This window comes from Sapajus apella, unplaced genomic scaffold, assembly GCF_009761245.1.
Source record: "Sapajus apella isolate SASKATOON/1434 unplaced genomic scaffold, GSC_monkey_1.0 scaffold82, whole genome shotgun sequence".
Taxonomy (NCBI): Eukaryota; Metazoa; Chordata; class Mammalia; order Primates; family Cebidae; genus Sapajus; species Sapajus apella.
In genome coordinates this window covers 3,616,335-3,642,949 of record NW_022437022.1, presented here as the reverse complement: position 1 = coordinate 3,642,949, position 26,615 = coordinate 3,616,335, and the positions used below count along the sequence as shown (strand labels likewise).

Sequence of the window (26,615 nt, the reverse complement as noted above, 5' to 3'; positions counted from 1 at the left end):
AATATGTATAATATAAATTTTAAAATAAACATGATTTTCTAACATGAGGTCTTTGTTGAATTCAAAAGATGCTTCCACTTAAAGGCATCATAAGACTGGAGAAAGTATAATGCAATGAATGCTTAAAACATGAGAATGGCTGGGCACAGTGGCTCATGCCTGTAATCCCAGCACTTTGGGAGGCCGAGGCAGGCGGATCACCTGAGGTCAGGAGTTCAAGACCAGCCTGGCCAACATGGTGAAACCCTGTCTCTCTTTTTTAAAAACAAAAAATTATCCGGGCATGGTGGTATACGCCTGTAATCCCAGCTACTTGGGAGGCTGCGGCAGGAGAATCGCTTGAACTTGGGAGGCAGAGATTGCAGTGAGCCAAGATTATGCCATTGCTGTCTAGCCTGGACGACAAGAGTGAGACTCTGTCCAAAAAAAAAAAAACCATGAGGACTTTGAATCGGGTATTCTGGGGTTGGAAGCCAGTTTTGCAGTGTGAACTTGTATAACTTTGGATAAGCTACTTACCCTACCTGAGCCTCAGGAATAATGTACTGCCAATACCACAGATTTGTTAGGAAGCATAAATGATTATGAAGATCTAATGTCTAATTCTAGAAAAGTTGAGCAGTGTATGCATAACAGTAAACATTTGTATCTCTTTAACATAGCTGTTAAACATAGCTGATGATATACCTGTATTTTACTGTAATGTGCATAACTTTAAAAATAGTGTATTTATACATCTTCATAATTCATTAATTGCAAGATTCCAAAATTTTGGAAAACTGTGTTTCTATTCTCTTCACCCTGCTTAGTGTGAGTATTTTTCTCTTTGTTACAGATTGGATTATAGGAGTATCCCCCAGCCTCTGCTGGGTGTTATAGAATCTGTGGCATATTATCTTTCTATAAATCTGAAAAATTCTGAAATTCTCAAGGCCCTTCCACGATGCCACAGGTTTTAGCTATTAGGTGTATGTTATATTTTTGAGTTTTTATGTGTCAAAAGTAAAGTGTTATTTGTTGTGTTTTAATAATGTTTGCATAATATTTTCCATACAAATACAAGGGCAGTATTCATCTGCCCTGTGATTCAGTGACTCATAATTTATCCAAGATAAATGAAAACTTACTCACAAACAAGCCTGGTATGAGAATTTTCAGAGTGTCTGTGTTCACATATCAAAAAAGTGTAAACAATCAAATGTCCGTAGCAGAAGAGGTAAATTACACACTACTCAGCCATTAAATGAACTATGGTGACATGCAGCAATATGGATGAGTCTGACAGCTGTTATAATGAGGGAAAGAAATTGAAGACAAAAGATTATGCCTTCATTTTCTGAACATCTAGTTGAGGCAGGTTAAATCAGATGGATGTAGGGCTTCAGGTACAAGGAGACTTTCTGGGTTTGTGGAAATGTCCTGTGTCTTCAGTGAAGCACCATTCAGCCATAAAAAATAATAAGATCCTGTTCCTGTCATTTGCAACAGCGTGGATGAAACTGGAGGTCATTATGTTAAGTGAAATAAGCCAGGCACTGAAAGAGAATCTGCACATGTTCTTACTTTTTTGTGGGAGCTATGAAAACTTAAGACAATTGAACTCATGGAGATAGAGTGTAGAGTGATGGTTACCAAAGGGTGGGAAGAGTAGTTGGGAGAGTGGTTGGAATGGTTGATGGGTACAATAATGTAGTTAGAATGAATAAGATCTAGTGTTCGATGGCACAACAGCTTGACTACAGTTAACAATAATTTATCATACATTTAAAAATAAGTGTAATTGGATTGTTTATAATACGAAGAAATGGTAAATGCTTGAGGTGATGAATACCCCACTTACCCTGATATGATTAATATGCATTGTATGCCTGTATCAAAATATCACATGTACCTTATAAATACATACACCTATTGTGTGCCCACAAAAACTTGGAAAAAAAAATCCTGATTGGATATTGCCCTTAAGATCTTCGGAGTCCACTGCATGTGAATTTTGCTTCCATTTTTAAAAATGATTCTTGAATATAGGGCAAGTACTTTGGAAATCAGAAGTTATAAGATTCCAGATAATCACTTGAATTCAGTATTACAAAATATGATTTTAATGACTCATGTTACAAATGTGAAAGTCAGTGTTGTGTCTCTGTAGGGGCACTCATTCCTGATGAAGGTTCTATAGGGTACTTTGTGAACTATCTGGAGTTGACATGTACAACTTCACGATGCCCTGTTTGATGAGTTGTTATTTTTGAGAAAAAAGAGGTCAGTTAAACTGGTCTGAAAACTGGCTCATAGAAGTTCTAGAGCCTCTGGACTTAGTTTTCTCATCTGAACTTATATTTGAAAAAGAGGTGACATACACTTTCAACAGTGTTTTAGGCAGGTACGTGCTGCCAAACCTCATTGTCAAAACCAGGACAGTAAGGTTGAAATAACCAGTTTGATATGAAAGTAATTCTATAATGAACCCTGTAGTCTCTTAAGACACATAGGATCGTCTTCTGTGAATAGAGTGGTGGGGAGTGGTCAGGACTTGAGGGTGAAGCCCATCCTGGACTGAGACCACCTAGGATCAAATTCTAGCTCTGTTGACTAAATCCTGTGCTTCTCTGGGAGGCATTAGTGTACCCTGCGATAATGTGGCTGTGCTCTGGTGTAATATACCGTCACCTCCAGTAATACCATATGGCAGACTACACCAGGATCTCCTCATGAAGCCTATGCTGCTCTTATTTTTATTCCCTTAGGGTGATCTCTCTTCTGTTTTCATTATCCTGCGCCCTGCAAATTACAGGAGTGTGCACACAGTGGTGTGCGCAAGCATTTCTTCCATCATTTTTCTCTGTGGCTTTCTCCCATGTTTGACAAACTCCATTGCCAGATAATGAATAGTTATTTTGTTATCCAAAAGGAGCAGTTCAGTGCAAACATGTTTTCAAGCACCTGTTCCTTCTGCAGGAAACACTTCTTTCATCTTTATTTCCTCCTTGATGGAATTAAATTTGCCCACTTATTTACTGATATTTTCAAACTTGTATCACTTCTTTCTCACTATGGTAGATGACTGAAAGTAAACCTACTGCCCTTCTTTTTTTCTTTTCTTTTTTTTTTTTTTTTTTTTTTGATTTAGAGTATAATTTATAATACTTTTGGCATTTCATTTTTATATATAAATTAAATTTGAAACAACTTTCGGTAAGTTTTAACTTTCAGATGGCTAGTTTTAGCAAATAAGTTTAAGAAGTTTTATTATAATGGATTTAATTCTTCCAAGGGTATCTTACTTATTTTTGTTTTTAACAAATAATTTCTATGTCTTTCAAAGATCATACTTATTTTTTTGTTCATCTTTGTACAAGTTGATAGGATTCAAATTCCATAGGCATGCAAGTATCTAGTACCTGTAATCTGCAAAGTAGGTTTTTAAAAATTGGCAGTAGCATGTAAAACATTGTCTTTTATATTTCACTCATATTTTTCTTTAATTCTTGTGATTTACTAAAAGCTCACTCAGCAGTTCTGTTATTATATTACACTATTCATTGTTGCAGTGTCAAAAATGGAATTTTGTGTACAGCTTGGATAGAAAGGAACACTGAGAAGCTTGTCATGTGTCCTGGTTGGCCTTCCCCTTTTATGAATCAGAGAGAAACAAAACTATATCAGAAAATGTTTCATTGGGTTACTTTCATTGTAAATATCACAAAGTCATGTAAAGTTATTAGGATTAAATAACACATAAAAGTAGAGGGCACTTAGTTCTATCTCTACACAGACTTTGATAGGTAGACCCTCATCTGCTTTATTTTGCTGTGGCTAAAGTTTATGGTGGACTTAAACATTTGGGATTTGGAAATAAAGTTAAAGACTTCTCATACCAGTCACTTAAAAGTTCTAGCAAATAACTTGGGAGTGGCTGTAGGAACACAGGGGTTAGGCAGTGGTAACAAAGAAGCCCTATTCTCATGCATCTTACTTTGGGAGTGGTGACAGGCAACAGACTATAATTTGAAGTAGAAACAATTAACCTTGCCAGTAGGTTCTTGGAGATAACAACTTTAAACAAAATGAGTATAATGAAACCTTTTTTCCCCTCTGTGTTAAAATGAAAGGATGTTGAGAGCAATGCATTATTTGAGGACCTGCTGTCCATTGTTTCGCTTAAAGTTAGTTTTGAAGAACATACTGACCCACATTAGTGAGGATCTACTGTAATCTAGGGATGGCCTTTGGAAAAGGAAGGTAGTATTTAGGTTGAAGTTGGTGGGGATGGGGATAAGTAGGATTTGGAAAGAGAGAGAGGGGCAGAACAGTACACAAGGGAGCATTTAAGGATGGAGGAAGTGGGAGTATGCACAGAAATGAGTGGTGGAGAGCAGTCTGATTTGACTTACAATATTACTTACATACGTGTGAAAAGTAGTAGGTTAATGGGCTTAACTTGAGAAGATATTTTTGGACCAGAGATCATAGGCAGTTGAATGAAGTCTTTTATATTTTTAGGTAGTAAGAAACCATGAAAGTGTTTCGAGACATGAGAATGTTAAGAAACATGAAGAAAATTGTGATTTGGGCACTTAATCTGATCTTTGTGTATAGATGGATCGGAAAAACAGACACCATTAGCAACATGTTTTAGTAGTTTGGGTGCTGTGCCAAAAATGTGACTAGAACAGTAAATGGAAGGAGTGGGATGAACTCAAGGTAAATGGGATGGCCAAACATTTTGATGATTAAAGACTCTCCTGATTTACATTTTTAGCATAGTTATCGTTAGTGTCCCTTTTTGATTTTAAATGTTTCCTGCTTTGGACAATGTGGTGACCCTAAAGATAGATTGCTGTAGCATTGATAGCACTTGCCAACTAGATTGAAAGAGGAGACAGGGATGGTGGCATAAGAGAGCTAAACACACGATTTTTAGAACTTCTTATAATTTCACTGAATTTTCCTGTTTTGAAGAATGAAGCATAAAATTTCCTTACCTAAATTCTACAATCAAATCTTATGTGTTTAAAATTGTGTGTGTGTGTGTGTGTGTGTTTAATGAACACATCCGAGTTTTGGAATATTCAGCAAAATGATAGATGCTGGCTGGGTGCAGTGGCTCACACTTGAAATCTTAGCACTTTGGGAGGCTGAGGCAGGAGGCTCACTTTAAGCCAGGAGTTTGAGACCAACCTGGGCTACAAAACTAGGCCTTGTCTCTCCAAAAAATTAGCCAGGCATGGTGGCGCATACCTCTAGTCTTGGCTACCTGGGAGGCTGCGGTGAAAGGATCTCTTGAACCTAGAAATTCAGTGGCAGTGAGCTAGGATCATGCCACTGTACTCCAGCCTGGGTAACAGAGCAAGACCCTGTATCTAAACAAAATAAGATTAATAAAAATAATTTTAAAATGATAGATGCTGAAGAGAATATGCTATATTTAGTCTTATCTCATATTTTCACTCATTTTGATTTAAAAGCAAAGCTTTCTAGGAAAACTTTAATAAATCGGTATAGCTGACATAGAAATTTTCCAGATAGATCAATATCCTGAATATCAACATGCCATCACTGAGGAAACAGGCTTCTTTGTGTTAGCACCTTTTGGTTCCCGATCATTTTTCCCCTATTGAAACAGGTGACTATAGTCACATGATACTTAACTTTAAGGCTTATTCGTAGATATAGCTGTTATATTTGTGGACAGTCTCAAATGTTTGTATCTCGTGTGTTTTCCATGTGTAGGCAGAAGGAGAAGACAGCCTGAAGAAGATGCAGCTGATGGAGCTTGCAATTCTGAATGGCACCTACAGAGATGCCAACATTAAATCACGTAAGAATGAGCCCTGAGGCCCAGGGTTACCTCTGTCTCCGTTGTTTTGTCTACAAACTTTTTTCCTTTTTGGCAGCACAACACAAGAACAGTTTATACAAGTGAACAGTTGAAGTAATTCTGTCACTTGATATGGGACTGACAATCCTATTTTTAATGCTTTCATGAATTGAGGACACTCTTGATTTTTTTTTTTTTATGCCAGCATGTTGAAGTTTTGAGTTTATAAACCTAGATTATTTTAATGAAATCTCAATCTCTAAATTCAAGAGTTTAAGAAAGTTTCTATTTGGTTAACTACAGATGTAAAGCTTCCAGCTTATCTTGTTAAATTTATGCAAAAGACAAAATTTCAAAAGCCTATTTAAAAAGGTGAATTTGAAGTGTATCTGAATGAAATGGCCCTCTGTTGAGTTCTGTCCTTTCACTTTGCTTGCATGTTTTCCCTCCAGTATTTTTCCCTGTTGATTTCATATGTGAGTTCACAGAGATCAGTGGGTGATAATTCTTTTTCAGTTCTATTTCTGCTTTTATATGTATCTGCATGTTTTTATAAACCATAAAAGAGTAGCTTTTTTATGTTTAAAATGAAATAATGTGAAATTTATATTTTGAAACAATTTAAGGTTCAAAAATGTCATTTATATGAACACACCATGTTTAATTACTGATTATTTTTTAAAAACACGTAAAATTTTAAAGTTCTAGCTAGCTTTCCAAAATGCAGACAACTTAGTGGGTTTAAAAGTAGTTACTTTACAAATTGTTTCTATTGATTTACTCATGAAAATGTGAGTATATCGTTAATAGGAATTTAGAAATAGAGCTTGTTAATGTTTTCTATGACGTTAGTTCCCACAGATGCTGGAAATTTACATATATGCCTAGTGATTACTTGACTAACTTAATGCAATAAAAATTATTCTTATTTTACTTTGAAACCAAAGGTGTACTTTAGATAGAAATCTACCAAAACTGTGTTTCTGTGGACTCTCGTTACAAATTATTTTTTAACATCTGTTAATGCAAGTGTTTCATTGTGCTTTTGCATGTACTTTAGTCTTAAGAAATCTTAAAAACATAGATATATCAAGTATATGAACTAAATATAACCTATTTAATGGTGTCATTCATTTTTTTTACAATGGCTTTTTAATTTTTGCACATTCTTAATCACATTGGGAAAGGGAAAGCTGTTTGCATTTGATTGGTGTGCTTTGGCATTTTTGTGTGATCAGCGCATGTACTAATGATTTCCTTTTATTTTTCTTCTTTCCTGCTTTTTCCTTTCTTTTTCCTACTCCCCTCTCATTTTCCCATATTTTATACTGCTGTCTCTACACTTCTTTCTAAATTTCCTTGCTTACTGTAGCAGCCCTTGCCTTTTCTCTTGCAGCAACAGCCCAGGCTGCTCCAAGGATTATTACTGGGCCTGCGCCGGTTCTCCCACCAGCTGCCCTGCGTACTCCTACGCCGGCTGGCCCTACCATAATGCCTTTGATCAGACAAATACAGACCGCTGTCATGCCAAACGGAACTCCTCACCCAACTGCTGCAATAGTTCCTCCAGGGCCCGAAGCTGGCTTAATCTATACACCCTATGAGTACCCTTACACATTGGCACCAGCTACATCAATCCTTGAGTATCCTATTGAACCTAGTGGTGTATTAGGTAAGTTCTTCTCCCCATGGGCTTAACAGCATTCTTCTTTATAAATAGTTTTGCTCCCCCAGATTTTGAAATGATTTTATCAGTTTTGGAAAGGCAAGACAAGTTTCCATTAGGAAAGACTGAAAACTACATTTTGTTTTATTTCAGCCTCTCATAAGCCTTCCCCTTTGAAATAATTGCACCTTAAATTTATTCAGATCTACTTTGGTAACTCAGGTTCAGTTTGGTTGGGTAAATCTGTTGTGTACATTTTAACAGATACTTTTTACATTTGACATTACTGATGCCATTCTGAGTTTTAGGTCCCACGCCATTGGCCTGTCACCTCCATCAACTCCACTTCTCAAACTTAGATTTATTTTGTCTCACAGATTTATGTAGTTGTTGGAAAAAGTTTAAACTTCCATTTGAAAGTATTTTGAGATCTTTATAAAATCCTTATTATTGTATGTGTTTTGTAATATTTGTGATCACTTAAAATATGAAAGGGACCAGGTAAATACAGTCATGCATCGCTTAACAGCGGGGATACATTCTAAGAATTGCCTTGTCAGGCAATTTCATCATTTGATGTACATCATAGAGTGTACTTTCACTGACATAGTTGATAGAGTTTACTACACACAGGCTGTGTGGCATAGCCATTATAATCTTATGGGACCACTATATGTGGTCCATCATTGACCAGATGTTGTTATGCAGCGCATGACTGTAGTTGCATTCTTAAGATTTTTCATTTCTTGTCTTTTGAAGTCCTAATCATATTAAACATGAGAGAGAACTCTTAATTTCAGTAGTACCGTGTAGAATAGTTAAATAAATACCAAATCACTGAATTCAGAATCTCACTTAAGGCAAAAATTAAAATCATAATATAAACGCTTGGTTTTACATGAATAAAAAGTGGTGTGCTTGAAAAAGACATTACTGATGCCTTTTTTTTATAGAGTGGATTGAAATGCCAGTCATGCCTGATATTTCAGCCCATTGACTTGCTGGATGAAGGACTAGAATACAGCAGCTGTTATAACACGACCAGTCAATGTGGAACAAACTGTTTCTGTGCAACCCCTTTGTTTTACCAGACAAAATTTGAATACCTTTTTTCCTGAATTGTATATGACCTTGGTGCTGCATGCATGCTGTTGACTTTTAGGACTTTGATTTTTTAAGGTTTTTTTTCCCAGCATTAATATTGATTTATAAAAATTTGAAAATCTTTAATGAACTGGAACACTAAGATTTAAACTAGAAAATGCATTGTTCAAGTAAAGAAAACCATGATGCTCTGTATGTTATCTGTGTGTGTGCATGCACTCAGGTGCCCTTTGTTTCATGAACAAATACATTTCATTGTACATGTTTTCCGTTTAAATCATTGTATAAAGTAATTGCAGGTCAGAATTATACCACAGAACTGTTTATGAGAGGATTGTCTCTGTTGCACATTTCTTGAAGCATTTTTAAAATAACATGTAACCTGTAACCTTGTTTAAGTTTTCCTTTCTATTAATACTCTGTCTTGTGGTCCCGTGCATGCTCCTTTTCCCAGAACTCCTCTCTGCTGCACCCACAGCATCTGTTCCCGAGGAGTTATGACTCTTGACTTCCTGCAGGGCTAGGACTCTTACCACCAGCTGCTGTTCCAGCACTTTCAATGCAAGATCTCCCTGATTTTGCCACATGGAACTGTACTTGTATTTGATTACCTTATCTAAAATGAATAAGGGGTGATGAACCAGTTTACTGCTTAGAAATAGCAAGAGGCACTGCAGTAAAGTTTGTTTCTCATTGTAAAGCTTCATGTCTTTTGTTTGTTGGAAAATTTTTACTTATAAAAACTTAATTAGTAGCCTGGCAAAATAAAGACCAAAATGTGCATATCCCTAATTGGCATTCATAAGGTGAATAATAATAATAAGTGCCAAATGAAAAAATCTATTATGGTTAATTGTATTTCTTGCCTTGCCACCTAAGCAGTAAAACATGATATTGACCACTTGGAGAACTGAGAAAATTATTTTAAATTGCTAAGTTATAATAAATTTGCACACAGATAACATGCATGCTATTTATGTCACGTCTCACATTAAATTATTTTAAAATAAGCAGTGCCCTTCAAAACAGATGCAGACATGTGTGTTGGTAGTAGTGAGGAGATTGGTATTAGCATCAAATCTTCATTGATGACTAATTTTTAATTCCCTTCCTTTTATCTTTAGGTATGGCTTTCCCAACGAAAGGCTAAGAATTCAAGAACGGTCTTAACTGAACCCTCATCAGATCTGAATTTAACAAATGCTTAGTCTCAGCAGCCTCCGGGGGAAAAAAGCTTAGCCTAGCAGTCAGTGACTTACTTGCACTTTTTGCACATAGATATAAAGTAAAATTATGTTATTAATTTGGTTTAGTCTGTAATATTACACAGTAATGGTAATTTATAAAGGAGTGTATAGTAGTATACTGACTGCTAAGTGTACTATACTGTTTGCTTTACTAATCACCTAATTCATTGCAGTTCATACTTATTGACTCAGAGTTTAAAACCACAATCTGTAGGCTTTAAGAATTGCTTTTAAACCTTTTTAAGTGATAAACTCTTGAAGTGGTCTTAAGGTTAGCAAATAATTGTCAGTATTAAACATGGCATTATTTAAGTAGTCCTGCTGCAAGAAAGGCACTTCAGTGAATATGTGACTAGTAAAGCTTAAATATGTTTGGATCTAATAGAGTTCATGAAATACTGTAACTTGGGGATTGTAAATGAATGGATAAAATAGGTTAAGGCCAAGATGTTTGAAATGAATGCAATATTAATAGATGCATATATACATGACATATTATGGTTAGTTTTAAAACTACTGTGCCTTAACGTGTTTCTTAAACTTTTGTAGTAAATGAACATTTGAAATCCATTTTGATAAACCTGCTGTTAATGTTTTTTTTTCCCCCTTGTGAATGTTTTCTAACTTTGTCTTGGTAATTGCAATTTAACTAGGTGCGGTGGCTACTAAAGTTCGAAGGCACGATATGCGTGTCCATCCTTACCAAAGGATTGTGACCGCAGACCGAGGTTAGTTTAGTTCTGCAGTTCTTGTCTATAAGAAATGCGTTGGGTGTCCATAAAATTTGCAACACCACACCTGATGGAAAAATGTAATTGCTTACCTGCATACAGTTTCTTTTCCTTTTCTAAATTTGTTTATGATCATTGACAGATTTAAGGGTTGGGTTTTTTTGTTTTGTTTTGTTCTTTTCTCCCTTCATATTTTAACTTATTAAATCTTCTATTATTATGTACTATGATTTATTCCTACTAAAACATAAATTAGTCAATTTGGGGAGCTAAATTTTGATGTTGCCTCAGTCATTTTCATTAATAACTTTTGCTAAAATTTACCTTTTAAAATTCCTGAAATTTGGGGATGGTATTGCAAAATGAATTGAACGGATGGTGCTTTAATGAGAGAAGTAAAGGATTATATGCCTCCTGTGTACTTTTGGAGAAAACTGAAGATTTAGTTTCCATTTTTCTTTTATATTTGAGCCACTGTATAAACGTGAGGGTTCACATGTCAAGTACTTAGCTGAAATCAACGAAGTGAGGACTGTGAAGATAACTTTCATGTAGTTGGATTTTTTAAAAATAAATTAGAGCATCTATCCCCTTTTATTCTTACATTCTCTTGCCAAAATGGATCCTTTGATTTTTGTAATTTGCTGCTAAAATATATTATCTGAAGGTAAACTGTCTCTTGACGTTCTGTGGTGATATTATGAGATCCAGCTGTGTGAATACTCATTTTGACTAACCTGTGACTGGAAAATAAGTCTTCATTTTTCTCCTTTACAACTTTTATAATTTGTGTCCTATATATGCCCTTGGACCCTTTTATAAATTATTTTTGCTTATTGAGGAATGGTATTTTCGGCTTACTGACATTGAATTGTTTTCTAAGTTTTTCTGTCTCAAAATAGGAATCTCAAGCATGGCAGTGAAAAAGGATTTTTTTTTACAAGTTTCTATTATGGCACATTTGTTTCCTACAAATTAAATTGATCAAAGTCTCTAATATTAGTGGGGTAAAAGTGCTGGATTTTGTACTTCAATTATACATCTTCTGTGAATTTATGAAGGACCTTCTGCTTCATGTGATTACGTTGAGTACTGATGATAAATACTAGACACAACCATTGTCCACATCAGAAATAAAATGGCTTTCCAAAGACATTGTTGATATTTGTTTAGTATAATCCGTAATTAAAGAACCTCAAAGACTTTTAAACTAATGTGTTACATCACTTATAGTGATTATTCAGTGAACAAAATAGACCCCAGCTCCGTAGTCATCTATGAAGATGATATTCCTTGTAAGTGTTTTGTATGAGCATGTCTCATAAGGATGGGGAAAGTTTTTGGAAAGCCGCTGTCATTTTAAAGAAACTGGACAATTCCATGAATAATTTGAGGTTTTATTCATATTGCTAATGTCTACAGCTGTTCTAAAAAACCCCCCCACATTCCAGCTAATCCTTCCCTATTTAAAAGATTTCTCACCATTTTGCTTTAACACAATAATTATTGGCCTACTTAATACTCCACTGCCTTGAGATAGTTGGACCTATTTGAGGAAGATTTTATTGTATTTGGAAAATTGTGACACATTCCATGTATGGCTCTTTTGTAGTTACATGTTTTGATTAGCCCTGTCACTGTTTTTATTTAAAATCCAATGTCAGCAAACTGAAATGTTCATTTCTTTTTTAGTAACAGAATACTCATATGCTTATCACTGTATGCACTCACTGGGTCTAAGGGAGATGTCTGAAGTCCTTCACTTAAATTATTTTATGATACTACTGTTTTCTCTATTTTTGAGGTTAAAATTATTTTTAAAAAATATTTTGAAGAGATGATTATTAGTATAAGCATTCATTTAATGCAAAGAAACTCAGCCCTTGGACATATAACCATGTAATTCTATATGAATGTTTAGCATACTACATGGTTGACCAATATCTAGTTCTTTACTTAAAGTAAACCCACCTCTTTATATATATTTCAAAACTGAATTTGAAGCCTGTTAGAGACCAACTGACTTTTTAGTTGTAATGAACCATACGGTCTTGCATGGGTGACACACCTGTGTAGGAGGCCAAGACTTGGCAGAGGATGTGGTCTAGGTGTACTGGTATATAGAAATGGTCACTTGCTTTGTTTATATATTCCACATGCGAAAAAGAAGTCAGAAAGTTTTCTGAATAATACAAAAACCATCACTTATATAATTTGTATAAGAAACTTAAAACAATTTTAATCAAAAGTTTAATATCAAAAATGCTTTAAGATTTTATATTTTGGAATACCTGTAAAGTAGTAAGACTACATCATGTTAAATATTTATTTTGTTCTATGATTTCGGAGCAGCAATTTTTATTTTTAAAAAATTCCACTTTTTAAGAAATTCAGGGAAGATTTGGTCACATTGAAGATACAGTATTTTTGTAGTATTTATAAACTGTTCTAAATGATAGACTATAGAAAGCATTTTTGTCATATGAAGGTAAATCAGTCCATGATTTAGATCATTTAAACTCTGAACATTACACCTTCTGGGCTTTGATTTATGAAGTGGCACAGAATCTCACTTTGCACTGAATATCTTTTCATTCACATCTCCTCTGCCTTAGTCACAATGGCAACAGTACAGAAAATTCTATCAAACCTCAGAATATAGTAGAAATAATTAAGCTGTTGAATGAGTCTTAAAAATTATACTACTGTTTAAGTGGACCAAGTTTGGTGAAGCAGAATGTGACAAAGGTTGATTAAGGAAGGAACAACTCAAGGATATTGGGAATGATAACTTTTCCACTTGAGAACTACTTTATGTTTTACTGTAATTTTTAAATTTTTTTTGTCCTTTTTGTTATTTTGCAAAAGAAAATAGTATTTACAGGTGGCTTCTTTTAAAATATAAAAATATAAAGCAGGAATGTATATGAAATGTCAGATTTTATTGTATTTGCAGAGTATTAGCTTTGAAATTGAATAAAGAAAGCTGTTTGTAGTTTTACAATGCCTTATTGGTATCAATTAGAAATTTCTTCTATTTTTTGATGTACTTAGAGCTTTTTGAGTGTAGAATTTTAAATGGCAGGATTTTACAGTGTTTACATGCAAGTGCATTTTATAAGTGTTCTATATGTGTAAAATAGTATTTTCAACTGGAAAGTGTTGGCTAGTGCAAAAGGCCTGGCCATTTTCTGGTTCCCATGATGTTGCCTATACTGCTAGACTACAGTTTAGTATTGCTTTGTATCATGAGGCCAAGAAATTCCATGTTGTTTGTAAATAGAATAATTGAAAAAGCAATAAACATTTATTGAACAAAAGAAACCTTGTTTGGCCCAGAGTTTATGTTGAACCAGATTGTTCATAGAATTTTGAATTTCTTTAGATTCTTTTCTGTTAATCATCAGTTATTAATAATCACATCCATCATTAATAGTTGCTTTAATGCTTGCATCTGAGAGAATACTAATGCTTAATAGCAGTCAGATACTGATAACTGCACTGACTGTTTAAAAATTCTGTATATCAAACCTATTCATTGTTGTTTTTCAGTTTCCTTCATTGACTGCTACTAACTATTAGTTGTTAGTTGTATTTTATTTCTATTTTTTCTTGTTAACCAGTTTGTTTTTTTTTGTTTTTTTGTTTTTTTTTTTTGGTGGGAGTGGGCTCTTCTTCATTTGTTCAAATCATGATATGAAATTGTCATGATTTTAATTGTATTCTGTAGATGGTGTCAGTTTGTCAGAATTAAACATGCTTTTTTTTTATTAGTTGTGATTAGTTTTTCATGTTGTCATTAAGCCGTCACTAGCTGAAACTAATCTCTTCTCTATCTTTTCTTTTCTTTTTTTGTTTTGTTTTTTTTTGTTTCTAACCACCCAGCCGCCACCGGCAACTAACCTATGACCTTCTGACCTCTGAACTCTTCACCCAATGATGACCTGACCATGCCTGCCTGCTGATCAGTTAACTGGTAATCGCCTTTGCTTGCCTGTCGTCAGTGCAGCAAGCTGAGGCACTTGTCCGTTCGTCTTACCATCTAACCAAACAAAAGACAAAGAAATTGTTGTCCTCCAACTCAGCTTTTTTTTTTTTTTTTTTTTTTTTTTTTCCTGTTTGGGTGAAAGTGGTTCTAGAACCTGCACTGAATAGTAGTAAAGCAATAAGGCCCAATTCATCCCACAGCACTGATCATCTTCTAATATCCCACCCTAAGCGAACGGTAAGAAGGCCTCTCTTAAGAATGGGAGACAGATGGCCCTTAACTACTCAATGACAGAGGCAGTTACTGTGAGAGACTTCTAGGAATCTTTTTCTTCTCATAGTGAAGTTAAAGCTCTCTCTGAATGTACTGTGTGATGATGCATCATGCATGAACCTTCGGTCAGGGATGTCATTGGTTGGTGAAGTGATTTCAAAAAGTATTCAAAATTTGATATGCTGTTTAGTCACTACAGTGCCCTCAAAGGGCAGAAGTTGCAGCCTTTTTTATATTGCCTGCCAAAATTTGAAGTATTAGAGGAAAGTGTGCCATGAGAGGAGAAACTTAAGGAGTTTTGAAAAGTAATGCAAATAACAAAACTGCAACACTATTTTTAAAAAGACAAATATCTGAGTTAAAATTACTGAATCTTTATTTTACACCTTCTAAAAAATATATGAGAACAAGGTACATGCATTATGTGTCACATTACTGGGCAAACTGTTCAAGTATTTTTTTTTAAACCTCCCTGTATAGAAAAAAATCATTAAGGATGTAAAAGCCATGCTTGCCTATTTGCTGTATACATGTAATGAAATTGTAGATAAAGTGTAGTGCATTGAAACAAATGAACAAAAAAGTAGATACTTTTACTATACAAGGGTGCTGGTGCAGAAAAAAATATATATATTTTTGGAAATGTAGCATTTTATACTTTCAAGTGTTATAAAAAAAAAAAAAGAACAAAGAAACCCTTTATTTCATTAAATGATTTTTTCTGGTGGTTGTCAAGAAACAAAAGACCAAAAGAGCCTTTTTGTCTTTCTTTTTTATTTTTTAAGTATTGGAATAAGTCTAAAGAAAAGAAAGTGCCTTATTTTTCTTCATGGTCATTTAGTCAAGTGTCTCATAAAGATCAGCTCCTCCCTCAGAATACAAGTTAATGCATGTTACTCAGTCGCCCAGTATGTGAAAGAAAATAAGAGGGAGACAAATGAGTTGATGGTTTGAATCATATGATTTTTGCCACATTACCTTGATGCAAATTTGCCAAATCTGATACTGTGAAGAGATTTGATAATTTTTCTAATGCCTGACTAGCAAGTTTTAAAACATCATTCTTTAAAAAAATTATAATTGAATACTTTTGGTTATTCCAGTCTTCAATGATAACCCAAAGGACTCTGAGATAAAAATTATGTGTAACCTGAACTTCAGACAAAATTAGAGCTTTGTTTTATTTGGAGAAGGGGGATGCATTCATTTTGTTTTGTTTTTTATTTTGTTTTTAATTAATTGGAGATAATAGGATCCCTAGCAAATGTTTTCACGAAAGTGACTCTTTGTGATTTTCATTCTGGAAAACAGTGTTTTAAATAACCCAAATGTAACCACGTCTTTATATCATACCAGATAACATGTGTAATGCATCTCTTTACAGTTTCAGTAACCTCTGCCTCCCCGACCCTTTAGGTTTAAAAAAATGTGAAAAACTAGCATCATAGTGCGTATAATACTCAACCACATTTCAGCTTAAGCTTCTAATTTCTCCAGAAGTTCAAACAGTTATATAGTTCAAGCAATTTGTGTTCACAGCCTACATCTAAACACTTGAGTGAATAATCATTAACTGCTCAGTACCAGATGTGGCAAATCTCAAGTGATGGTGGACTCCCCTCCAGCTTATCAACTCGTCCCCTCTTCCACACCTTCCCAGCGTCGCAGTCAGAGGTCAGCAGGAAGCTTAGTCAGTACCTTCTTGGCGACCTCCCCTGCCATCTTGTCTCACTTGGAAACCGTTGTCAGTTTATTTACTATGCAATAGACATTCATTGTTTTGTATCCAGCTAGTTTTGGTTTAATATGCCACTGCTTTGTCTTTCTGTTACACATACAGTTTTGATTTATTTACAGTATATGCTGTGCCATTTTGATTTTTATATTGTTTGGTTGGTTGAATCAATTTGCGGCACTCAAACACTTGAGGTGATAGTTATTAAAAACAATACCAGTATTTGACCCAATTTCATCTCAACTATGTTATACCTGGACATTTTAGATGTTTATCAAAGGTCTTTTATGGGGAAGAAAGTAAATGTATGAAATAATAAATGTGTGACATTTATGGGTAATGTTGGCTCTGAGCAAACTTTTGAAAACTTGGTTGACAAAATTTTGGATCAACTGAAAAAAAAAGCATGACTTTTGAAATCTCTGAATGCCTTGGTTCTCAGTATTATCATTCTTTATTGAATTTATTTCTTATTAAAATATGTAGTTTTTAAGACTTTTTTTCTGACAGTATTATGTAATTTTTTAGCGTGGGTAGATGGGAGTGTCGCTTGTATGTTATCGTACAGCTGACATGTATTTTTGTCTATTCTTTATTATCTTAGTAGTTTCATGCTATGTATGTACCATAACCAACCTATTGCCTATGAGAAACATGTAAGATAATGTATTTACAGCCATTGTTACAAGTTTATAATGTATTTTTCTATCTTGTTTTATATGTATGTTATATAACATTCAAAAAGAATTTTTTTCTTGATTGAGAAAAAGATACAAAATGCAAAATCCACAATTTTGATAACTGAAAATTGCCAATTGTTTTGCAGTACTTTACTATATTGGGTGTCTTGTCTTTTTTGGGCTTTTAGTTAGCTAATGAATGAATACATTAGACACTTTTGGGTTTTAGTTGGGATTTTACATAGCTTGCATTTTAATTCTTTGGTTCTTTGCTGTTTCTATTAACCCATAGCATTATTTTAATAAATGTTATAATACCAACCTACTAACTCTGGACTGTGTCTGTTTATTAACCTTTATATGTTTAATTAAAATAAATAAAGACAAAAGAATGTAAAGTCTTGAGTTACTGGACTAACCCTGAAGAACGTGACCACAGATAACATAGCGTGACTTGTTTTTATGTTGTTTGTCAGCTGACAGTTCCGCACACTACTCTTAAAATGGCTTTGATTATTCTGGTCTTTTACCTGGTGGGGAGGGAAGGTAGGTGCCGTAGAGATGGGAACAAAGTAGCCTTTGTTTGAGGCAGTCTTCTGCTCTTGCCACTTGCCTTTTAGCATCTGCCTTACTAATTCCACACCTTATTTTTCCTTCTCCAAAATAATCACTGTCTGCTCACAGCATCAAGAGTAAAAAGATACATTGTAATGGTATATACCTGGAGAAACCAGTTTGATTCTTTGTTGAACCATTTCTTTTAATTTCTGTAAGTAATTTTATGGTCACATTGTAAAGCAGAGAAACTGTTGATATTTTACCTTTATGTAGGTTTTTGTTTTAACTTGACCTTTTTCCTTTGGAAAGCATTGAACTTCTTTGGCTAACTGCTCCTATTAGGGGGCTCAACTTGGGTGAAGCCAAAGGCTCCCTGGCTGTCTCTCTTGGTGGCCCCGGTGGCCCAGAGCTCCACCACTTTCCAGTGAGGTAAAGAACCCTAGCATATTATTGAGTTTTCCTCAGAAAACTTTAAGAGGGAAGGACTACAAGATTTGAAAAGTTGTGTATGATTAATTTCTTGCATGCATACCAGTTTAAGGTTTCTTAAATATCTTCATGCTTTTCTTGGCTGAAACTTGGCAAATTAACCTGTAATTATGAATTCTTTAACTCAAGGTGCATTTTTATTTCACAGATTGGTACTTGCTTTTTTCTGTGAAACAATTCTCTTAGATAAAATTCTCAGGATGAATTTTTGCATTTGTAAATAACGATATATCTTTGTAAATTACATTTTATTTATTTAGAGTTCTAAAATGTGCGGCTTAAATGAGTTACATATAATAGAAGACAAAACTATACCAGTATGCTCTTAACCAGATTGTCAAGATACTCTCATTTCATCAATATATATACACACATACATATATAGATAATATACAGAGTAATGATGGCTGATTTGAGTGATAACAGCTAATCACCATTGAGATGGTTATTTGGATCATGTAAACAAACCTGGTCATTTCTCTGATGGGAGCGGTGGGCAGTGTGCTGTTGTTTGATAGACAGGTCTTTAGCATGCTATTTGTACAAGTTTTCCTTGCCATATAGTTCATGTAGTAGTCTGTGAGAGTTCAAAGATGGCTGTCAAGCTGCTAATATACAAGTTGTCATGGTGCCATGTCACTTAAATTGATGAATTTCTATGCAATGTACTATTCTCTGAAGCCTATGAATGCATACTCATCTCATTTTCAATTAAGGCTACTTTATGTATAATTATGTCATTGCTACCTTTTATGTAAGAAATGTAAAAAAGTTTTAAAAGGTGCAGATAACATTTCAGTTTTTATACAGGTTGCAATATTATTAAACATGAAACTGCCAAATTCCTAGAATCACATTACGGATTTTTTATACAGGTTACAATAGTATTAAACATGAAACTACCAAATTCCCAGAATAGTAAAATTTCTAGGGTCAGTTTATTGATTGAAACTATTTGAAAAAAAAAACAATTGAAAATTGAGCTTTCAGTCAAGAAGTTGGCGAAATTAATGTACTTAAACATCTTTTTTTCTGTAGGCAAAATGTCAGGGAAAACTGAATGTGAAAGTAGTTATTCACATGCACCCCGGCACGGTAGCTCCACATGTGAGAGATCATTCAAGCACCCTGCCCATAAAACCTGCATGTGTATACATAAACACAATTGGTGTCATTACAGTTTTCTAAACACTAGATAAAGTTCCTAATTTTTTAGTGTGCCAAAAGCAAATGATAGGTTTAAATGAAATTGCTCATTACCAAATCAAGACTCTTTGAAATTTATAAATATATAAAAGTCATAACACTTTAACATGTGACAGCCTAAGGTTTTTTTAGTTTGGGGGTGGGGTGGGGGTGGTTTTGCCTGTTGGACCAGGATGAAATGCCTGTCTTTATTCCTTGGTAAGACGTAGCCATTACGGCATTTCAAACTATTTTTGGTAGAAGAGAACATACTGCCAAACGATAATTCATTTAGCAAAAATTATTCTCCAACTTTCTGAATTCACAAATTTTCTAATTGCATAGAGTAGTTTATTACATTGTCACGAATTCTTTAATGCCTTTATTTCAAATGGAAAAAATAACTTTATGGACAATATTTTAGAAATACCATGTGATTCACATCTAATTTTATATGTAGCTGCTTTTAAGTGATCAAAATTGAGATGCCTTTGATATGAAGAGATTTACCTACATTATATGCACTCGTGCCCTCAATGCGGAATCAAACTGGTTAACTTGTGCACAGGCCTCTCCTGTCTATGTCTCTGCTGCACTAATTGCCAGGGGATGGGAGAGAAGGTGGAGGAATTCATTCACAGTAGAAGGAGGTAATAGGTGCGGCAAATAGCAGCACACAGTATTGATTCCACATTATAATTTTGTTGCCCCTTCTCGGCAAAAGATACCACATTGTGGGAAGATCACAGCTTCCAGGGTAAAAGTTAATTTATAACTTTAAAAAGTGCTATTAAGTTTTTATTACCAAATATATCTTTTATGGTTTATATTGTAGTGGTATGTATGAAACATTTAAAATTTTACTTGTGGAAATGGCGTGTGTATATATATCTATAGAAGTTGAAATAGGTGTTCCCACACGTGAACGGAGAACTGCATATGACTGTACGTGAAGTGCAATAAACAACTGGAAAAAGTACATGTGCTTCATCCTGTCCAGCCAACTGCAGCTGGAAAGTGCTGCTTATTCTCCACCTCCAGAAATGCATGTATAAATATAGAACAAAGAATGCACACTTTCAATTTTATTGAGGTTTTCAACACTATTTAAAAAAAAATGTAAGCATCTGACATTCTGGAGTTCTAAATTAGAAGATGAGCATAATATTCACCCTGATTTTAGTTACTAAAGGAGATTAGTAAACAGACTTAGTGTTCCTCAGTTGGACTGTGCATCCAAGATAGTTAACATTTTTTATTTTTAATAAATGGCACAACTTTTATGTGTTTTTTATATGTAAGAAAGAAGAAAGGAATGCTGACCAAAACTTGATTCATGAGAAGAACTAGTGTCATTAACTTGTGGAACAAAGTAGAATTGGTTTATTTTAAAAATTGTTTCCAGTAGTGTGAAACCTTTAGGATTCTTTAACATCTAAATGTTTTGACTCCTTGTACCTTAAGTTTTCCAGTCTTCCTTATTTACATCATCTCCAAGTACCTCTGCCTTCTTTCCTCTTGCTCACTGGAACCTTAGTTTTCCTCAGCAGGATGGTTTGTAAAAGTAGCCCACAGGTGTAGGATCTGTGGCATGTCATACAGACTGGTGGCCCAAAGGTGTGCTTGGTTTGGCTTATGCAGTGTTTTGCTTTTTAAACTACTTGCCATCATTTGAAGGTGGAAACACTAATAAAAAAGTCTGATTGCCCATATTAGATTTTTTTTTTTTAAATCTCTTCACAAAATGTGCTCCTCCTCAAAAATCAAAATGTCTAGAAAGCCCAAACATGTATTGTCACATAGTAGGCACCAGCTGAAACTTGAGTAATCAAACTACCCCCTTAAGCCAAGTATTCCCTGGTTAATCGCCACCCCACCACTCCTTCCTGTCTCTCGTGTCACACTTGGGCTGTTGGTTTTCTTACTCCTGTCTTGCTTTAATCCTTCCTCCCCACCCTCTGCCCAGCTCCTGTGGATATCTGCTTGTCTCCTGGTCCAGGATGGTGATCTTTCAAACCAACTTCTCAAAAGGGATGGCATAAAATAGATTTCGATGTTTTTCCTTCTGCAAAATCAGATGAATGTTCTATCAAAATTATTAGTCACTTATTCATGCATATTGGATTTCTTACTGTTTAAAGAAGGACTTCTATTAAGTGAGTGGAAGGATTAGACATTTGGATTTTCCTCCTAATGTAATTTTTTATGATTACCTCATACAATAATTTGCGGTGGTCTTAGCAGTTAAACTAATTGACCATCTAATAGTTGACTATAAATATATCTAAAATAATAGTCATAAGTTTGGCATCACAACTTTCCCCAAAAAAACTTTATTAAAATTAGATTATTCCCGTGTAATGCTATTTTGTGAAGTATATATGTACATAATGTATACTCTCTGAAAGTGCTTGTTTTTATATGCTATACAACAGTTCCAATTTTAAAGACTGTCTCTTGGGATGAAAATCTATAGCCTTTGTTTTCTTAAAGTATCCTATTCTATATACATTGATAACTGGGTATTAATAAAGTTATTACAGGAAAAAAATGACTAAGAGCAAAAGGAGAAGAAAATATTTGCAAATGAATCCACAATTCTTGCAGAACTATTTGAGTTGACTAAAGATTTTATGATCAATCCTTTAACTTAGAACTGTCAAGGTTGGGAATGATGAAAGTAAAGTGCCTTGGCTATGCTTGAAACCTGAATTTTAATGCTTCCCTTATTATATTCATTGTCTTAAATGATTTGGTTTACGAAGTTAAGACATACTAGTAGTATAAGTGGAAAGTTGGATACATTTTAATTAAACGATATATGTTAATGAATTATGTTTTTGTTGATTGCTTTCTCACTGAGGTAAAATGGCATTAGTTGTCCAGAATTTAAACTGACTCTAGATTCTTAGGTGGTGGGAAAATGTAAAACTTGAAAGTTCATGGGCGGAACGCAATGCCTGTGAAAACACCTGAAGCTGAGTTAAATTTGACTCTCGGGGAAGAAAGCTAGATTAGCAAATCAAACATGCATATGCCTCATCCAGAGCTAGTATTCAGGCATCAGGTTTTGGCCTACTGGCAGTAAAGTAGTTTTCAAGTGAAACAAAGTGGAAAAGTTTGATAGCACATCTAGAAGTGGTCTGTCATCCTTAAGTATTGTTGATTCTAAAATGAGTTAGAAACGTCCCATTACTCTTGGAATTAAAGCAACTTGGCATGGAGAGACATGAAAGAAAAAATGTAGTGTAAGCTTGACTTTATGTCCTTTCACTAAACTCTATGAATCTATTTGGCAGAGAGATTTTGTACTCTACAAGGAAAACATCACTGATACGGACAACACCAATAATGTACATGCCATTAAGCCGATAAATGCCGAAATGGCCTGGTGAATACCTTGAATTCTTCAGAGAAGTGTTTTAGTCCTTTCAGTGTTGCTATAGCAGAACACCTGAGGCTGGGTAATTTATATGAAGAAAAAAAAAAAGGTTTATTTGGCCCACAATTCTGGTGGCTGGAAAATTCAAGATTGGGCAGCTGAATCTGGTGAGACCCTGATGCTGCTTTAGCTCATAAAGCCGAAGGGGAGTGTGGGCCAGGTGCAGGGAGAGATCACAAGGCAAGAGAAAGCAAGAGAGAAACTGAGGAGGCCAGACTCACAACCCAGTCTTATAGGAACTGGACGCATCCATGCAAGAGGGAAAATACCCCCAACCCGAGGGAGGGCATTTATCAATTCCTGAGGGATCCACCTGAGTAACCCAAGCACCTCTTACCAGCCCCACCTCCCAGCACTTCCACACTGGGGATCAGATTTCAACAGGAGTTTTCGTGGGGACAGACTGCACCCAAACCACAGCAAAGTGTAACCCAATTGTTCTAAAATCCTTGTTATATTCTGCTCAAGTATCACCACCACCATCTTTAGCTCCATCCTAGAGAGGCTGTAACAAAAGTTACTGAACCAGAAAGCGGAGTGTACCTGATCTAAAAGAAGTAAGCCAGGCGCTGTGGCTCACACCTGTAATCCCAGCACTTGGGAGGCTGAGGTGGGTGGATCACCTTATTTTTCTCTATGGAACTTCACATTTGAGTAGATATGCAATGAACTGTGGCCAGGAAGAGTTCATGTTATTAAGGGAAAGACGGGGAAGCTCCTCCTTTCCTTACCACTTTCATCCCTCAGTTCAAAGAGGAGCACTACTTCCTTCAAAACTGCATCAAACAGAACTAATGGAAAAGAAAAATAGAAACATGTAAATTTAGCCTAAATATGAACTTGAAAGATGAAGTTGGATACCACACCACCTCCCATTTCTAAAGTATTTTTTCATTTGTTACTCTTCTAAAGCCAAAGTGATGAAAGTCATGCCTGCTGTGAGATCTGTATCCATTCCAGCAGGTTGCTTGCCAAGACTTTGGTGGTAGGGTCAACATGAGCCTTCTTGCTGAGCGCCCTCAGCAGGCTCTAAGGAATGCCTGAAGTTTTAGGCACAGGAGGCTCTCTTTGCCACTCCCTTTCCATTTGAATTGCTTACCTATTTCTCATAGGAGCATTTCTTAAAAGTAGAAACTGTAGAATTGTGTAATGGAATTAAAATACAGAAATACCAGAGGAAAAATTATTCGGCCATATATAGAAAAGGGTTGCTGTGGTACGCTGTAGTATGTCAGTGGCTATAAAAATCAAATATTATGGGAGGAAACAACACTAGAAGATATGCCAGCAGAAATCACGCATGCTTGGCACTTGCAGGATTGCTCATATTGATGAAGATTAGCACCACAGTCAAATTTCTGAGTGCTTAATTGGCATTAAACAATGCAATCAGTATTTCTGTGTATATCAAAATATAGGAAAACCAAACTTGTGCATCAAATTTATGTTAGTCAAATACAGTAATGCTGTATAATAGAATAATCTCTTAGAAACCAAGGGGAATCCACATAACCTGAATACACGTTCTCAAAAATACTCCCTCAGTGACCTACTGGGGAGCTTCAAATACATGGTCTGGGTAGACAGTAAAGATGAGATATTTTAATTGAAGACATCTTTTATTTTACAATTTTAGCCTCCCTTTTTAACAAGATTTACAAGTATTTTACTGCCACCCTTCTTTAAGTAATGCTCTTCAACATCTCTAAGAAATTTAAAGGTAAAATATTTGTGAGAAGCCACAAGTCAAAAACTAACTTGGTAAGCTGTGGAATTTTTTTGTTTTCTCAGAGCAATATAACCTTGCTTTCCACAGTTGTATGAGGGACTGACTTTGTCAAAAGCATCCAAGTATCCAAATGGTTGGTGTATTGCAAAGCAAACAAAAACACAACCTGCTCCTGAGGAGTGTGTGTTCTTTTCATTAGGTCTATGAAACAGTATGGTCATTGTCCAAATGAAGATTTCAGTTCCGCACGTGTATTCTGCCAGGTTGAACTGAAATATGTGTATGTGGAGACAATTTAGCAAGGCTGCTGGCCATGTCAGATTTTTGTCTATTTTCTTTCATCACAGGAAACATCCCAAACTACCAGGGACTGTTTTTTGTTTTGTTTTTTAAACACTGGTCGTTCTGGTGAAGTTTTTTTGTTGTTGTTAAGCTAATTTTTTTTCCATTGTATGTGTGTTTCCACTTTTGGGACATAGAGTAAATTTCACCTAAGCTATTTCGTATCACAGAATTTAATAGGGCTTGGTGATTAAGGAAGTAGATTAAAAATATATAGGAATTTTGAGACTGAACTGTCAATTACATTGTTTCAATAGTCCAATTTAGAACTCATGCTGATTTTTGAAAATTCCAAATGCAAGTCAGAGAACTTTCAAAATAAGCGATTTTATTTATGTGCTAAAATGATTGGTCTGAATACCATGCCTGGCCTCTAGGTAGACAAGAGTGAAGATACCATTCCTGCTTCAAACAGCTTGGTCTCAGGCTGGGGGACAGAAATGGAATATGAAAGTAGCATGAGCATTATACAGCAGCATTCCAAGGCCCAGTTTTATGCAGAACATCAAGTAAATGATTCTCTTCTGTGAAGACAGGAGCTAACTTTCACAGTATGTTCATTTCAGAATGATGACTAAACTTTGGTAGAAAGGGTTCCTTCTTGGTATAGCCATATTTGAAGTAATCTTATTCCCTGAAATCATATCTTATTGATTTATGACTTGCCAAAAATATTTTTTGAAAGCCGCTATGTTTTGTCTGTTGGGTTACCAGGAGGAATTACTGTTTATTTTCACCCATCTTTGGCTGCTGCTGAGAAAGGCATTTCTCCAGCCCTCTCACCTCTCCCTCTAGGCCTTCCCCAGGGGGCTTTCTTTGGATCCAAAGCCAAGCCCCAGAGTGACATATCCCTGAGGGTAAAATGCTCTTTGTCCTAGTACTAACGCTATTATCAGTCTACCAGTCTCGAAGACTTTCATATTCCCATGAGACACTGTTCAACACTGAAATCCAACAGCTAATCCTTTCACCCTTTTACCTCAGCCTTGTCTGAGGAGGATTTTATCTAAAAATGATAGCCTTACACTTAATCTCTGCAGTCTACATAATTTTAAGATAACATTCCTCTTCCTTCAGCCTTTTCATCCTTTTGTTCATGTGAAAGTATACAAAGAGTACCCTTGAAGGTGGGAGCACCATGGTGTTTTTCCTTGAGTTTCATATCACTAATGTTTAATTGCAATTGGAACGGAAGTGCTCAATAAATATTTGTTAAGAGTGAATAAATGCCACTGTATCCCGTTTCCAATCTGTCCCTAGAGAATTGTCAAGTCAACTGATAGACTTAGCCCTGAAATTGGTGCAGAAGCTAATTGACTGACTGGCTGGAAGGCCAGTGAAGGCAGCAAGTTGGTCAGCAGGTTCTACAATGCACAGGAGCCTTGTCTGTGCATGGTATCAAGGCCATGCCAGCACTGGCCATCCCATCATTAGCTCTTCCATCTGCATAAGTGAAACTGTCCTCCTTACCCATATTTTAATCTTCAAGACTGTCTTTTATACTCACTTTAAGTATATATCTATATTAAGTTATTGCAGGAGAGGCAGGGTATAGAAAATAGTTTAGTCCAGTTTCCATATCTGAGAGAGAACCCAGGATCTTTTTGTAAGCATCAAAAATTAAA

The 26,615-nt window shown here is 35.3% G+C and overlaps 1 protein-coding gene across 13 annotated transcripts in view; it reads left to right on the top strand.

Annotated features, from left to right (window-relative positions):
• The window catches only part of QKI (QKI, KH domain containing RNA binding), a 169,507-nt gene extending 147,198 nt beyond the window's left edge, over positions 1 to 22,309 (top strand). For 2 of the 13 annotated variants that reach the window (XR_004261280.1, XR_004261279.1), the window contains exons 5-8: positions 5,734 to 5,821; positions 7,194 to 7,493; positions 9,716 to 10,566; positions 14,455 to 22,309. Coding sequence is in view for 7 of the 13 variants with exons in the window: in XM_032253121.1 (XP_032109012.1) it covers positions 5,734 to 5,821; positions 7,194 to 7,493; positions 10,492 to 10,566; positions 14,455 to 14,471 (480 nt within the window). In the remaining 6 variants the exon portion in view is untranslated. Of the gene's footprint in view, positions 1 to 5,733; positions 5,822 to 7,193; positions 7,494 to 8,440; positions 13,894 to 14,454 lie in introns of those variants that run through there. The other 11 variants (XR_004261278.1, XR_004261277.1, XM_032253121.1 and 8 more) reach the window with 7 other exon arrangements.
• The last annotated feature ends 4,306 nt before the right edge of the window (positions 22,310 to 26,615 follow it).